Source organism: Macrosteles quadrilineatus, unplaced genomic scaffold, assembly GCF_028750875.1.
Source record: "Macrosteles quadrilineatus isolate MER2022 unplaced genomic scaffold, UCM_ALF_1.0 Scaffold_3__2_contigs__length_128488019, whole genome shotgun sequence".
Taxonomy (NCBI): Eukaryota; Metazoa; Arthropoda; class Insecta; order Hemiptera; family Cicadellidae; genus Macrosteles; species Macrosteles quadrilineatus.
In genome coordinates this window covers 69,881,669-69,898,525 of record NW_026542596.1, presented here as the reverse complement: position 1 = coordinate 69,898,525, position 16,857 = coordinate 69,881,669, and the positions used below count along the sequence as shown (strand labels likewise).

At 34.1% G+C, this 16,857-nt stretch overlaps 3 protein-coding genes across 3 annotated transcripts in view; 1 reads left to right on the top strand and 2 right to left on the bottom strand.

Annotated features, from left to right (window-relative positions):
• LOC128988725 (solute carrier organic anion transporter family member 5A1-like) overlaps positions 1 to 4,598 on the bottom strand; it is a 70,698-nt gene extending 66,100 nt beyond the window's left edge. The window contains exon 1 of the mRNA XM_054410315.1: positions 4,277 to 4,598. The gene's annotated coding sequence lies outside the window, so the exon portion shown is untranslated. The remainder of the gene's footprint in view (positions 1 to 4,276) is intronic.
• Positions 4,599 to 6,852: 2,254 nt separating this feature from the next.
• LOC128990258 (protein FAM8A1-like) lies at positions 6,853 to 11,117 on the top strand. Its single transcript, XM_054412572.1, has 4 exons — positions 6,853 to 7,458; positions 8,293 to 8,413; positions 9,412 to 9,544; positions 10,778 to 11,117. The coding sequence occupies exons 1-4, from the start codon at positions 7,164 to 7,166 to the stop codon at positions 11,099 to 11,101; spliced, it is 873 nt and encodes a 290-aa protein (XP_054268547.1). The 5' UTR covers positions 6,853 to 7,163; the 3' UTR covers positions 11,102 to 11,117.
• A 1,553-nt stretch (positions 11,118 to 12,670) lies between these two features.
• LOC128989742 (5'-deoxynucleotidase HDDC2-like) lies at positions 12,671 to 16,466 on the bottom strand. The gene is made up of 4 exons (XM_054411774.1): positions 16,266 to 16,466; positions 14,427 to 14,551; positions 14,107 to 14,275; positions 12,671 to 12,939 (listed from the first exon to the last, which is right to left on the bottom strand). Exons 1-4 carry the CDS (start codon positions 16,323 to 16,325, stop codon positions 12,715 to 12,717), a joined length of 579 nt encoding a protein of 192 aa, XP_054267749.1. The 5' UTR covers positions 16,326 to 16,466; the 3' UTR covers positions 12,671 to 12,714.
• Positions 16,467 to 16,857: the final 391 nt, after the last annotated feature.

Genomic DNA, 16,857 nt, shown 5'->3' with positions numbered 1-16,857 from the left:
TTAAGCTCTTTAAAAAGGTCTGGAGAGAAATCGGGAAATTTTGTGTTTTGAGGGTCGAAAATAAGAAAACCCCATAAATCCCCCGTTCCCATGGTCCGATCATGCTGGTTAGCGAATTCATTCAAAGTTTATCCCGCCTTACACCTTTAAACCAATTGTCATCAAAATCAGACAAAAATTACTCGAAAGTTATTGTGTTCACGGACACATATAGCCTACAGCCCATGTACACATAAATTTGAAAAAATTGTGTTTCTGGCCTCTGGGGACATCAAAATGAAAAAGTAAATCGGTCCCGGGCCTAAGTCCTACCGTGCCACCTACAATCTTCTTCCCTATAGGGAAATTTTCTAATAGAAACCACAACAGAGAGAGAATTGTGTTTTATGTTTTGCAATAGCTATTCATATTTAATATCATTCTATTAATAAATCTGGTCCATAGAGATAATGATGATAAAACTATGAAGGTTCAAAAAATACTTCACTCTACCCTACTTATGTCTACTTGCTCATGACAAACAACAGGTGAAATGGGAGTTTTTGGACGATTGGACACAGTTTTATGTGTTAAAAATTGCTTTAGAAAGTCACCAAATCTTTTATAAATAAATAACCCCCCCCCCCCTCTTAACAAGGTTCTAGAACCTAGGGCCCGCTAGAACCGCCACTGACCTGATAATCCTACCCTACTTCTAACAAGGGTAGATATTCACGGTAATTACTTAAAATAGAGAATATTTTTCATCCAAAAGCTTAAATATAAAAACTTTACCTTCTCCAAAATGTGTTAATGATTGATTTGCAAACTATTTTAATGTTTTATAATTAATCAATCTTTATCAAATGTTTCACTTTTATCATTGATTGTTGAATGAATGAATGATGGAATGATATTTATTGGCACAAAACGTGCAGAATATTACAGGATGTATGTACAGGTGCTTCCTCATAAATAAAATTGTCCTTATACAAGTCGTCTCTTTCCTTCTAGGTTAAACACATTTTAAATTTTTGTTAAAACGTACAACTTCAGTAGGTACCTATACAAAAGTCAATGCATTTATTCTTTCTGTGTTCCTACTTATCTTTAAGTTTTCCTCCAAAAATATCTTACAAATAAGAAATTAAAGTCTAACAGCTTAACAATAAGTAAATTTAAGTTGAAACATATAAAGCATATTCACAAAAAAAATTACAGAGTAACTTCTTTCAAATGTTGAAAATTATTCAAAGATAGTTAACATTACCTAACAAATTTATTATGTCTAACAATTTACACGTTTTAGACCCTAGAGGAAACCATTTGAGACCTAAGACCAAGTGAAGTACATATGCATGGGATGGTTTCTGGTTGTCATAAAACTGACCCTTGTTACAACTCTGACCACAGTGCAAGGGATAAATTTGGTTCAATGCAATGGAAGACATATTTCTATCAAAGCATTTACCATAGGTGATTCTGATGTTTAAGTACTAATTTATACTTTAAATTTATCAAGATTGTAACTATAAACTTTTACTAAGATCTTATCGCAAAAAAGACTGTGCTAATGTAAAATTTTGGAGTTCTTATGTTTAGCTCTGTAAAGTTCTCTTGAAATAAAAAAATCTTATTGAGCAAAAAATTATTAGTGACAATATTGGTTGGAACAGTTCCATTTATTTTATTGTATATTTAAATAACTTACTAGTTTATTCTTTAATAATCCAGGTATTCCGAAGTGTCAGAAAACATTATCTGCTCCTATTTTGAAATGAAAGATTTACACTAATCTACACAATTTCTTCTCTGAAACTTAAGACTAGGTGCAGTGCCCGACATTATTATCAGGCCTAAGCATTGAAAACAAATCTTTAAAGCAAAGATCTATTTAGCTATTAATTTAGGACCTAGAACTCTAAAAATCAACACTTATCTTATTCAGTTGAAAAGTTACCAAATGTAAGGTATCTCCCTTACTCAGACTTGAATTTAAATATAAATCTTGTCAGTCACCATTTTATTAAAAGTTCTAAAGGACTACTCCTGCCTAAGCGGAGATTGAAAAGCGGAAAAAACTATAGCAGACCTTTTTAACAGACCCTGTATTGCCGCCCAAATCAACCACCTCTACCTCAGCAAAAGTTGGGATGGCGATGTACATATTAACTTACCTTAATTTAAAAGCCTATTGGGTTAATCAACATTTCTTAGGAATCAAAATATAGAGACTTCAGTTCCCAATTTTTTTCAGTGATAAAAAAAATCGCATCAATGCAGCTTTTGTTTTGACTGATAAGGTTACAAAATAAGGATTTACAGAGAGTTGAGTCAGAGTCTACAAATAGGCTGCACTGCAAGCTTTGAGCATTTAGAGTGTGTACTGTAGTAAACATAAAATTCCAAATTAAGCTTACAGCATGGAACCATTTACATTAGCTGCAAATGCAAAAATACTTAATAGGCATACTTACACTTCTACAAGCACTATACAATTTGACAAGACATATTCAATGCTATTCTAATTTATGTTCAAAAAACTAGGCCTATGGCATGAATAAAATTCAGTTAACATATTTGTTGCAATTTTCTAGTCTTAGACCAGCAAACACCTCTAGTTAACTTTAGACAAAAAACAATTTAAGTATCCTATTGCAAGTTTTGCTTAGCGGAGTAAGGACTTTTACTTTGACTAATTGTATAACAAAACCATCACTTATCTCTCAAACAGTTTTATACTTTTTTTACTTTATTCAATGAAATGGCGACCATACAAAGTACTAGCTGTATTTTAAGCCAAGTATGAATGGAGATGAGCGTAGGATGAGTGGTGCGAGAACAAGGGTACCGGTACTTTTAGATTTGTATACATTACTGGCATTAGAATTGATAAGACTGGGACGGAGGCGTCGTCCTGTAATCCAGCTACTAGGAGGTCACGAATTGTGGATATTTATAGGCATGCCCTGTGGATGTGATACTCCCTGGTGTGGATTAACGTACTACCACTTTGCGCAGTACTACCGGTATCCTGATAATAAGACCAATTTGTTAATTAAAAGGCAAAAATGTGGTTCTGATTCCACTATAGACTGTAGGTCCCATAGTTGCCATTGGCTGTATGGGCTATTAATTAACAGCTGTGTCTAAGGAATATGTCAGCCTTAGTCACTAAAAAGAGTACAAGATCAGACCACTCATCCTAGACACTCATCTCCATTCATACTTGGCTTAAAAATACCAGCATTTGTTTGGTCACCATTTCAAAGTAAAGTAGGCTATTAAAGTAGGTATTAAAGTTACTGCCCACCTGCACAGGCTATTAGAAGCTCACCCTTATGTCCAATTGGCATATTTGACAGATTATCCTAAACTAAGTTAGGCTACTCTTACTTCGGTTGGGGACATACATAGCCTTGTTTGGTAGAGCCCTAATTGCCTAATAAGTTAGGTACTCCCGAATTCTGGTTATTCGTGGTTATTGATGGATATTGAACCAAATCAAAATCGATACGGTAGGCCTATGTTGATATTTAAATCGATAAGTTAATATAGGTATCGCAGAGTCAAAAACTGTCGGTAAGTTACCCCTCTACAGAACTATGACTGTACCCCATGCATTATTTTATTTATTTACCTAGTTTTTTTGTTGTACTAAACTAAACAGTAAAACAAAATCACAAAATAATGGACACATTTTTTAAAGAACAAAACATGTTAAGAAATACTACGAGAAGTTGTTGATTTAAACTTACTTAGGATATATAGCATACTAAAGATTTAAAGACAAGACAATAGGTACATTAGAACCAAATGGGACTACACTTCCATATCTGTTGGCACAAACAACCGAATGAAAATATCGATCGATATATCGATTATTCGATATATCGTTTGGTTAGCTAGGTAAGGTTAACCTAACTAAACGATATATGTAGGCCATTAAACAATCGAATAATCAATATTAGGCCTACTCATTCGGTTGTTTGTACAAACAGATATGGAAGTGTACCCCTTTAAATTACAATCGATTTCATAAACTGTAAATTAAATGTACCGTATTGGGATCTTAAGAAAATGTCAAACTGTAGACAAAATGGGGCAAGTTTAAGTTAATGAAGATCAACACGGACAAATTTGACTGTTTTTTTAAGGTAGCCTAAAGCTGAACCCAATTGACAATGCTTATAAGCGCCAGGGCAATTACTGTATTAGACAATTTGAAAGAATGACAGTCTTAGTCTAGTATACTTTTACTTTTCAACGGATAAAAATAACATTAACCAAGAGTTACCTTCAGAAAACTCTTATATCCCTGGCAGACGTTTTTACACTTGATGCACTACACAGAGTTCACTTAGCCCGAAGTAAACACAAACAAAATACGTTTTCGCTCACAACAGGGTACCTATTTGTACATCTTGAATGTAAAACTTTCAAGGATCGGACATGTTATTTTAAATCACAAATAATATACCACAACAACACGACACAAAACACTTGGCTTTCACGGTTTTGATGGAATTTTGCAGAAGACAACGACTGAAGCTACGTTCCTGACCAGCTGTTAATGACTGAGACTTGAGAGACTGTGTAACTTACTAACCAGCTGTAAGGCAGGCAGAGGCATACGCGCAGATGCTCAGTGTTGGGAATCGCTCGTTCGTTAGCTTATTTCAGAAACATTGTTGCCAACCATTTGCCAACACCATCGTGCAATCGGGCAAACAATCAAAAACATAGTACTGTAATATTTATTTATGTCTTTGAATAAAGTATTTATTTAGGATATATATTTTTAAATGGACACATTCAAGTATAAACTGATACAGCCTTTGAGTTAGCATAAAAACATGATACCTAAGTTAAGATAGGTAGTTGAAAATTTTTTATTAAAAATGCTTGTAAGATTTAAGTTACCTACCTTATTATCAAGGCTGCGTTGTTGACCAGCATAGCTGGATAAACTGCGTCAATTTTTAAATATAAATATCAATTATTTACAACAACAAAATAAAACTTGAATCTTTCAAGGAAATAAATGTGAAGGTTTCGAAAATAAAAATAAAAACTTGGCGGGTGACTAAGGAGGCGATGCACACTCTACCATTTGTTACTAAATAAAACGCAGGTTTCTCTCGTTTTCATTGTTAGCTAGTTTTTCTATTCATATTAAATAATTTCTTTGTTCATACTCCGTATTTTTACTTTTAGCGAATTTCCCATATAGGGAATAAGTTATTACCGTAGTACTCACGGTAAGACCTGAACCCGGGACCGATTTTTTTTTTCGTTTTGAGGTCCCTAGAGGTCAAAAACACCATCCGTTCAAATTCATATATATATATTTATATATATATATATATATATATATATGTGTCCGTTAGCGCGATAACTCGAGCAAAAATGATCCGATTTTGATGAAATTTGGTACAAACGTGTAAACCTACGTTTATTCGAACGAGTTCGCGAACCAGCATGATCGGACCATGGGAACGGGGGTTTATGGGGGCTTTTATGGGGTAAAAATGGGGTTTTCCCATTTTTTACCCAAAAAACATAAAGTTTTGCAATTTCTTTCGAAACTATTTTGTAGAGCTTAAAAAAACAAATAATTTAGTATATTGAAGCGTTATAATGCGCCTAATGGTTACGGAGAAAATTCCAAAAAATTTTAAATTTAAAATTCCCATGTTATTCTTATGGAGAATAAGTAAACTGTTGTAGTTTGCTTGTTTATAAACATATTTTGCCCAAATTTGGAAAATGTTTTTATTACTTACTAACTATTAACATCTTACATAAAAAACACTTTTACCCTCCCTGTTGCAGCAAACCTAAGTATGTTTTAAACTGATTCTATTTAAATAGGGAATAAATGTGATATTTTTAAGGAGACATTTTAGTTTAAATCCATTCAGGGAAATGGAAATTCGCTTAGTCTGCAGGTTTGCTGCGGCGGGGGTATTTATATTTGCACTCGTTTGTGGTACGTTGGTATGTATATGGATAATCATTTTTTATAGTCTATTGAATACTATCTCATGTTAGGATTATTCTCATACGGATAAAATGAAGGTGTCCGTTGGAATAAATAAATAAATGAATTCTTATAGTCATGTACAATTCTCCACATTTTTGTAAAATGGCGAATGCCCAGAGATAAAAAATAAAATGAAATTTGATATGTATGGATGGCAATGGCGTCGGCACTCGGCTAAGCACGGCCGCCTTTAACTTCAGGCCGCGGCCTTCGAAGTGGCAGGCAACGTCGCAAGTGGTGTTGTAACAGCTGTTTTGTTTGGAAGCAGCTAATAATGGTATTTGTGTATTTACGAAAGATTGGTTACTGGACTATGACAATATTGACTCCACTTAAAATGTACAGATATATATTTTTAATTCACATTGTTTCAGTTTTCAATCCTGTATATTTTATTTTAAATATTTTAATAAATGTATGTTCATAAATTTAAATCAATAAAGTGTGAACTAATGAGCTGGTGTCACCTGTCTACCATGTTATCTTATGGGACGTCTGTCACTAAACAACACCACTTGCGACGTTGCCAATTCTACCAGGCCACGGCCTGTAGTTAAAGGTGGCCGGTACAATGCTCAACTGTTCTGGGGGAGAAGTCACATTCCTTAATTTTAGCTATGAAAATGTTAAGTGAAACTATGACTACGCAATGAAGTCACTGTAGCATAGTTAGATTATAATCTATGCTCTATTATAATCAATGCTAACATTTATGTACAACAATTAGACAAATACAGTTAATATTATTTGTAGTGGTGACACTGATAAGGCTGTCAGCCTGTCAAGTGGAAATGAGGAAAAAAAATCTGTGTTGCTGTGTTGTGGTTGTGTTATGTTGTGTTGTGACTTGTGAAGTGTCAAATTTTTATCACTTCATTCTCTAAACCCTTCTGCAGTTCTGCTTTTGAATTGTTTTTATTGGTAGTATGGCAAATAAGGCAGTTGTTAACAGATCTAAATAGAATGCTCTTGTATTTAGAAACCAATATAATATTGAAAAGAAAATAACTGTTTTCAATGTCAATCCTCATTTAGTGGTAAAAGCATAACCTTCAAACATTGTGTTAAGTTAACATAGGTAACTCTTTATAAATTGTCTCCCTGTGATTTTGCAGATTGTGAAACCTAACTTTTAAACATGACCGCAAATAAACTGCAAGGAAACTCTGAGAGTAGTAAAGGTTCAGATAAAATTACTACACATGAGAAATATTTTGCAGATCTTGAAAAGTGGCTGCATGAAGCATATATGTGGCAGGGTGTAGCAGCAAGCTTCCCTTACTTTTTGATGTGTAATCAGTATATGTCACAGTTTCCTTCTAATACAGGAAATGAACACACAGGAAACGTCAGAAACCCTTTTCTCCATGATCCTACTGGACGTAATAACGCTGGCTTTCAGCAACAACAAACAAGAGTTACCTTTAGCCACGGTAGGTTCTAGCTGAAATCAAATTCTTTAACTACCTAATTAAGTCATAAGTTAGTCCCCTTACTATGTAGATTCTTTTTTTTTTAAGTTGTTTTTGGGTTTTCTTCCTATTTGTCATATCTCCATTCATACTTGGCTTAAAATAAGTTACCTACTTTGTATGGTCGCCATTTAATAAGAAAAATATTAAAAGTATTTAGTTAAAACATAAGTAACTTAACTTATATAAGTTAAATTATATATAATTTAGGCCCAAGTTAATATGCCAAATTCAAAAACTGTATTTAGACATAAGCATACCGTAGGGTAGGCCTACTGTTCACACCAAACTAAAATGATTTTGTTAATTTAATGGTATGGTAATAAGTTTACAACCTAGAAGGCCTAAAAGAAGATGGTGGGACAGTGTGAGAACAGACATTGCAGGAGCGTAAGTAGATGAGGCATACAACCAGACAGTATAGGCCTGGTAGAAACTAAGAGCTTTATGAACAAGGCCAGTGAGTGAGTACATTTGGTGGAGCTCTGCCGAAATTGAAATTTTACAACATTCATTCAGTCTGGAGGTAACACTGGACAAAAACTGACCCAACTGACTGGCTGAGGTAACTGGACTTGGAGTTTCAGTCTGATGGCTAGGCTGGTTGATGCTAGGAACATCAACACCAGGATATTGTGGAAAGAATTGTTAGGAGTGGAGGGATACAGTTAGGTTTCTGAACATCCAATATTTTAAATTATTGTCAATGTTGAGTCCATTAGCGTTGGTGAAAAACAATCAATACAAAAATACCTACATTTGCCTTTTAAATTGTTTTCCTGTTATTTACTTTAGGAATCGAGTGCAAGATTCCAGCGTTATGGAAGAGACTGCTAGCAGAGTTTCTGGACTTTCTCATCTTGTTCATATTGAAACTAGCAGTTACTTGGATTGCCATTGATTTCTTTGAAATTATGTAAGTAGACTAGGCCTATTAATAAAACATCTTCACTTCTATGTATGTCTATTCTATGTTGTACTCAGTGGCGTCATTTCATCAAATCCTTGGGGGGGGGGGGCAAACACCGGGGGGTATGGGGGTATACAATACCCCAGCAAACTGGGGGCCCCCCGGAAAATTTTGCAGTTTTTTAAATAAAGAAGAGGGGGTTAAGCTTATTTTAATTGTCAAAAGCACTTAGAATAAAAACAAAATTGAGTAAATTGTATTTAAATTTAGTCAGAAAATTAATGAAACTGACAATTATTGACAACAGACAGAAATATAATAATATGTTGGTAAGTTAGTTATCTAAGAAACGTGATCAATAGCTCCATGATGTATTAATATTATGTTCGTTGTTATTAGATTCATGACCAATTTCTCTTGTACAACATTTACAGCATTTTTTTTCTAGCCCAGGAACCAGGGGGGCCGATGACCCCCCTGCCCTCCCCAAATGACGCCCCTGGTTGTACTGTCCATATCATCGCACGGATTTTAATTGTATTTACCGTACTTGTTCTTGATCATCAATGGTGCAATGCTAGTGCAAATGCCACAATAGTATCTTAGATAATCTAAGGACAGCACTTGTTTTTACACTGTAAATTCATATTGTATCGTCCAGTCAAGCAGTAACTCTGTGTTTTATATATATTTTGATTAATTTTGCTCAGGAAACATATTTATGATTTTAAAAGCAAATCAGGATTTAACCAATTTTGAACAGAGTATTAGGCCTATCCCTTGGTTTCAAACTAAATAGCCTCAAGAACTACTACTGCACATGACATCAACCCTTTAAAAACAACAATTTATAGTGGTTCACAAAATGTGAATCTCATTTTTGGTCACAAAACTATTGTGGAGGCATGTCACTATTTTTACACATTTTAAAAAACATGACATTATTAAATGCAAGTATAATTATTCAATTGTTTTGTATACAGAAAATTTATTTTATTTTACAGAGACCTGGCAAAGTTCGACCTAGACAGTCTGCAGGTAGATATGAGAAGGATGGACTACAGAGTTGCCCTACAAGTCACTCACAATATCATGATCTTGGAAGTAGTTCACAGGGTTGTCGTGTGTATTTTTGAGGTAAGTTTTTTTTTTCATTTCAACCCTTAAGACTTATAATCTTACTAATATTATAAATGTGAAAGTTTGTGTGTTTGTTTGTTTGTTTGTTTGAAGTTCAATCACGCTTTAACTACTGGTCGGATTGGGCTGAAATTTGGTATAATGATAGCTCACATTCCCGATTAACATATGGGTAGACATATTCTTATCTCAAAAATCCTTTCGGGCTCCGCCCCAGTGGCTCTGGAGTTTCCCATGTTAACCTTATGAGTATTCATTATTTAAAAAGGATTAAAGGATTTTGTCAGCTGTTTCAATTACACAATTTGTTCTATGATATTCAATATTCTTAAAAGTTATAAGGTTCACCGACAGGGTGCAGCACTATTATTAGATTTTTCATTCATGATAACAGCTAATTTGAACCAAGCCGCAACAAAAGGCTGTGATGCACAATGAGAACCGTTAAAGTAGGACTATTTACAGTTAAGTTTATGTTTTAATTTATAAATAATGTTTTCATATTGTGCGGATATTCGATAATTTACTTTTTTATTGTTTAGGTGTAGTAATGGTAGAACATTATTGCTATATTATATGTTATACTATAGCTTCCGTAAATTAAAAGAACCAAATTTTCTCAAACTGTGTCCTCTTCCATTGCGAACACAAAGCATGAGTATAACTGCAATAAGCATTTTATACTTATATGCAAACCCCGTACGAAGGATTCTGCTAGTAAAACATATAGATCAGTAAATTAAGAACTCTTTTGTGTTCACTCACATACAAGCGAAAAAACCCAGCTACGTATTGGGATCTAGCAAGCAAGAATCTTTTATAATGGCTTCATTTGGTGTGTAATAAAAATTGACAAAAGTTTAAATTAGCTGATGTTGTTGAAAAAAAGCCAAATGAGTATTTATTTAAATGAGAGCCCATTATATAACTTTCCAATGTGTTCATAGTTTGGAAAACAATCAATAAGCTTGAACTACTATATTGATGTTTCTACGTCATTGACATTTTTGTTTATTGCAAGATAAGTCAACCTTTTGATGGATAGAATCATTATTTGATAGTCCAATGAAAAGTGGCATCTCAGGCCAGAGACAATCTTAGAATCAAACCAGGGTCCTTAAGATTTGAAACAAATTTTTTGCCTTGGAACAACTAATAGATTTTAATTTGAATCCGTCTATTTCATTTTTAGTAAAAAAACTTCCGAGTTACCATAGAGTTCTGTTCCAGACATTTTGGCTGGTAGGTGGTGTCGCAGGCAGGATCGGAGGAGCGACACCAGGCAAGTCAATGATGGGGTTGAGGGTTGTCCGATGTGAAAATGTCACAAACCTGCCAGGCAATGACGAGATCGTAGTAGTCTACCCTGGGACAGATCTGGGGCTCGGCTGGGCTTTTGCAAGATCTTTCATTAAAAATCTCGTTTTGGCGCTTTTCATCCCATTCATAGTTGCCTTCTACTACTTTCCATTTAACAGAGCTGGGTACGATATGATTTGTAACACTATTGTCATCGAAGAGCCTATTGTACAGCATAGACCAAACAATCATTAAATGTTGTGTTGTACAAGTGTTTCTCATTAACCTTGTCTCAAACTTATTCCTTTTAAATTTTTGGTGAGATTTGCTTAGTGGCTAAAAAATAGCTTTAGTTGATTAATTGGTTGTTTGAGAAGTAAATAGATGGATCAGAGAAGCATGAAATGTCAAATCAGTGGCGGATCAAGAACAGCCACAAAGGGGGGGGGGCAAACCAGGGCGTCTGGGGGGTTCGGGGTTTGTGTAAACAAATTCTCCAAAAATTTGTGTAAACTAAGTCTTCAAAATGGCAGTTATATACAATTTCTTTGTCCTAAGTTAGTGTGACAAATTATTTTATGCAATTTGTATGCACTACTGTATTACATGCAGTAAAAAATATATGTATGCCCAAGGGGGGGACGGTCGCCCCCCCCCCCCCCCTCTGGATCCGCAACTTTGTCAAATAAGCAATACATTCCTATTCCTATACATTGTGTAAAAAAATCTACTGTGTAAACGGCACAAGGCCTGTGAAAAAGAAGCCAGTGAAGATATGGGTTCATGTTCATGTCTCACAACTGCAAATAAAAAAAAAATATCAATCCAGTTTATTCTACTTACTACTGTATTCACCCCATTGCTTTGAGGCCCCTGTGGATGGGCAAAATTAAGGTTAAAAGGTGCTGCCAATCCCTTAAAAACGCTGAAAATACTAGATTGACTGCATGATACTGTGAAAACACGGATAATACAGCAAATAATTAACACGTGACCTCGACAATCAGTGCAAGCAGGAGCTGACAGTAGGTTGTGTTAAGATACTATTGAATATCCCCCCTTTCCGGACTATAGGCTGATATATCCGCTATCATTTTGAGCATAGCGAAAGGTAGGAGTATATCCACCTATCTATTTATGCTCCCTGGACGGTAGGCGAATATATCTGCCGATTATTACGACATCTATTGTTATAGTTGATTATATATAACAACATTAATCTTCGTAAAAATGGTCTTTTATTCAATTATATCTTTAACTGATGTACCTACTAGGAATGTTTTTCTAAAAGAATTTTTAAAATGTTAACAAGTTTTTTTTTTACAAGGAAATAAAAAAAATAAAAAAGAGAAAAAATCTAAATAAAAAAAAATTTTGGAGAAAAGTGCTGCATAGGTCAACTACAACATTCTATAAACTGCAGATTTAAAAAAGTTTTTGAAAAATTAATTTTGCTGTCTTCTGTATACATATTATAGACCGTCCGGGAAGGGTTAAGGTTTCTAAAATTGGATAAATGAACTTGTTAGATTGCACTGTAGTCACACATACAGAACTAAGTGGATTTGTATCTAATAAAACACAAATAAGTTAGGACCAGAGGAATCGTTTAATGCCTCACAGATAGCAAACAACGGCTGAAGTTATCGTATCTAGGCCTACTCGTAAAGAAGTCAGTATTGTCACTGGGAATCACACATCTCATCACCAAACCAGTGTTTTATATGCTAATGACGCAACCTTAAAGTGTCCTCCGATGAATTATTATCTTTGCTAGAAATTATGAAACTCAGTGAAAGGGTTAAGAAATACTTTTAAAACACCTAAGATTAATTATTACTTTTATTTTGACAAACATATTACTACATCTATTCTTTGTTTGACTGCAAGTAGTTGTTCCTCTGTTTATCAAGTTCATCTGCAAGAGAAGTGACCATGGGATGTTTCAGTTTACCTTTCACACTATCAAAGAACTCTTGAAGATCAACAGGTTTGTTAGCAGACTTCTCGTACTCAAAGGCTTGTAAGACCATGTCAAACCTGTCCAGGTCTTTGACAAACTTCGCCTCTTCTGAAGACTGGGACTCGTACTCCTGTAAATAGTTTGAAAATCAAATACTAATCTTCCATCTACATTCTTTGTTGTAACAAAGGTTTATTCATGCAAATTTAACGAAATACTATGGAAATAGGTGTACATTTTCACTCCATTAAATAAAAACACTTCAGACTAAAAGTTTTGGTAAAATGGCTAGTTTTTTTTTTTTTTTTTTAGATTCGATGGTGTCAACAGTGATGGCAAAATAAAAGCAACTAATTGTTCTACCCAACTTTTTCATATTCTTATTCAGAGTCAAAAATAAAACTTTTGTCCCTAAGTCTCAAAAATATGTCAACAACTTAAAATTTTGGTTTTTTAATCCTAAATGAGTAAAAAAATTGATTGTCAAGGTATGTCCTAAATTGCATACTTACCCAGACTCAGACATCTTCATTTCATGTTTTTTACAAAGTAATTTGTAAAGCCGTTTTAGTTCATTTTTTTTTCAAATTCTTCTAGTGTCTTTTATTGTAGTTGGACTTTTTTTTTCAAATTCTTCTAGTGTGCTTTAATGTAGTTGGACCCTTTTCAGAAAAAATATTCATGATTCCCAACAGAAAGTAACGAATGGAGATTTAAAAAAAAGTGATCCAATTAAAAGTGATTAAAAAGTGATTCAATTAGCTGAAAAACCTAAAAAGTTATAAAAAAATAAAATTAAGTTAAGGACATTGGACATTTATCATTATAAAAACGGAGTCCTTAAGTATTTTAAATCTGAATTGTTTTAATGCAATCAAATTAATGCTGTTTCCTTGACCTGACATAGTTTAGGGGTTTGCCAACTGCTGGCACTGTGCAATTTGTTTTTACATTCCAATTGGACATAAAAATATTTTTTATGTAGAAAACTCTAAGCCAACAATTTTATGGTGGCATTAATCAATTATCATAATCCAACAAATTAGGCACACAATGACTTTATGGCTTTGTTCTAGTAATTACCTATATATATATATACACACATATATATTATCTATGTTTAATAGACAATTTTAACTAAGAAAAATTGCATTTCTATAACTCATATAGGCTAACCAGATTAAATCCAATCTAAAAGCAGCCACTTTTCAAATGTTGATAACTATTTGAGGCTTTATTCCTTGTAAATCTGCCCTGGTTATAATTTGGAGATATCATTTTAGAAACTGTTCCAAACCTCAAAGAGCTGTAGAAGGTAACTGCCAGATGAGCCGACAAGCTTCGATAGTTCTAACATCGCATCCTTTTCTCTACGATGTTTTTCCTCAGCCGACACACCACAAAAAGGAGTGATATCTCCTACGATGCATTCCGCTAAGTCGTGGACCAACGCCAGTTCCATGCATCTGAAATGTAAATGTTTGTTAGAGTTTAGGAAATAAATATACCCATTTTTACAGCGTGGATGCTGTATAAAATCTAAGAAAATTGTAAGGTAAAGGTAATGAATAGTAAGAGTTTACCAAATCTAAAAGATAATATTATATCATAAGATACCTTGACTTTTTCAGTTGATGAGACTCTTCAACTAAAAATGTCATAATTGCCATTCGATACATATGGCCAGCCACACTTTCTGGTTGATCTATTCCACGTAACACCCATCCTGTTCTTTTGATATGCTGAAAAAAATATAGTTCATAAATTATTTTTTAAAGAAGTTATCATGAGTAAATGGTAATCACATAATAATACCATTTAACAAAATTTCTTATAACAACGTGAGGCGTTTGTTGTATTAGATTACTGGGATTTAAATGAGAACACCATTAGTTGCTGTTGACATGCAGCAGCCGATACAGACTGAGTGGCATGGAGGAAGGTAACATCGCGGGAGCTCACGGCTCACGGTAGAGTGAGGAAGACCTCGCTGGGAAAGTATCTATCTTAGGTACCTCACTTTTTTATGCAGTTTTTATGCCAAGAAGATACTTTTTAATCAGGACAACACATTGTAACCATTCCCAAATTTCCATTTTGGTAGGTCAGTCGTGTCATGTAAAAGAAAACATGTCACTCTTTGAAAGCATATCTAATGTTCACCACTATTGCACAAGAAAATCCGTCCACTGTAAGACATATATGTATAAGCCTACTGCCACTCAAAACAGCTTTGAATCAAGGTGTTGGCTTTGAATACCAAAGGGTAAAAATGGACAATTTCTTTCCTATACGCATGAGACCTAGCCTGTTTGTTGTTAAAGTCAGACATGTCTTGAACAATATTCTAACCCAGGCCTGCTTACAAAAAAATATTTTATTTAGTATAAAATTGTAGTTTTAATTTTATTGTGAAAACAAAACTAAGCTATCTTTCAGATTGTCTTGACAATTGTAACTAACTGATAAGTTAGTTTTAGTACAACACATCATATTATTAACTTACAATCAATATAGATGTTTCGTATCTGTTTAAGTTAGGCCTAAGTTAGATTATTGAACAAATCATTATGCTTTTAAGTTATCTTCAATAGTATAATGTAGTCAGATACTAAAGGTCAATTTTGTGTCAAATATTAACTGGTGATACTTTTTAATGCTTTACTTTGAAATGGGGACCATATGAAAGTAGGTATTTGGTATTTTAAACCAAGTATGAATGGAGATGAGTGACACGATCTTCCCATACAACTAATGGCAACTAAGTTAAGGGACCTACAGTTTATAGTGGAATCCGAACCACATTTTTGCCTTGTAATTAGGCCTAATGAATTGGTCTAACTATCAGGGTAGTAGGTAATTCAGTTTATTTAGTTAGGTATATAGTTTTTCAGTACCGGTAAGGAATTTAGGTGTAATAAGATACTAAGTTAAATTTATTTTTTCTTGTATTGACTTGGCTAATGCAAGTTATTGTCAGTTTGGCCCAATAAATGACTTATTAGTACTGCAAATAGTCGAAATACTCACTAGTGCGGACGTTAATCCACACCAGGGAGTATTGCATCCACAGTGCATGCCTATAAATAGGCCTATCCACAATTTGTGACCTCCTAGTAGCTGGATTACAGGATGAGCTACCATCCCAGTCAAATAGGTGAGATGTATATTTGAATAAAGAATGCAAAGTCATAAGTTGGATTTTTATAAGGGAAGCGCCAAAATACAGAAGGCTATAAAGTTAACCTGTGACAATCCTTACACCTATTTTACTTTTATGATGGAATGAATGGCCTATGGATCATCTGAATGGCAATCTAAACTTGTATTTAGTAACTTATTTTTTACATTGGATGAATAACTATTTATTTTACTGTAATTCAGCAATACAAGATATTGCCGGTAACTATTGATTATAGTAGCTATAGTAAACATAACCTACAAATTGATACTTGCTTTAAGACGACCCACTAGTGTCAGGAACTGCAACGTATTACCAAGGCTAGAAGAACTCATTTGTGGACTTAATATGTTTAGTCAAATGTCAGGTTTAAAGGCAACTCAACTTCTTTTGTCTAATGATTCAACAATTTGATGACACTCAAAGTTGACAGTGACAGCCCTAAATAAACAGAGATGCCCCTCTAACCTAACGAGCGCACAGTGCCAGGCCAGTGATCAGTGAATAGTGAATAGCAGAAGCAGACGACAACGACTTTAATTTTTGAAGTTCTTCTCTTCCCGAATTATCATTGGTTTTGTATTTAGCGCACAGCTGGTAAAGAATGCAGCTATGAAGCCCTGCTGATTTGTGCTATTTGTTGATTAATCATTAGTTTATACAAAATTTATAATTTAGTTGCACTATGTATGAGTATCACATAGGTACTTGTATGCATAAAATATCACAGTTCGTATATAATCAGAGTCCACGATATTTCAAAGACGTAACTGGTAAAAAATATTGGTATGGTTTAAGTTCTTCATCCTAATTCAAGGAGGCACATCAAAGGTTACAGTTAGCTACATTGATACACTATTGTTGCAG

Bases quoted from the DNA above. Each gene is read 5' to 3' on its own strand.
- LOC128989742 (XM_054411774.1), bottom strand. From the start codon at position 16,325: ATGAGTTCTTCTAGCCTTGGTAATACGTTGCAGTTCCTGACACTAGTG. The intron at 14,552-16,265 runs GCAAGTATCAAT...TATTTTTTTCAG, and splicing joins CACTAGTGGGTCGTCTTAAA to CATATCAAAAGAACAGGATG. The intron at 12,940-14,106 runs GTTTGGAACAGT...AACTATTTACAG, and splicing joins ACCTTCTACAGCTCTTTGAG to GAGTACGAGTCCCAGTCTTC.
- LOC128990258 (XM_054412572.1), top strand. From the start codon at position 7,164: ATGACCGCAAATAAACTGCAAGGAAACTCTGAGAGTAGTAAAGGTTCA. The intron at 7,459-8,292 runs GTAGGTTCTAGC...TATTTACTTTAG, and splicing joins AAGAGTTACCTTTAGCCACG to GAATCGAGTGCAAGATTCCA. The intron at 8,414-9,411 runs GTAAGTAGACTA...TTTATTTTACAG, and splicing joins ATTGATTTCTTTGAAATTAT to AGACCTGGCAAAGTTCGACC.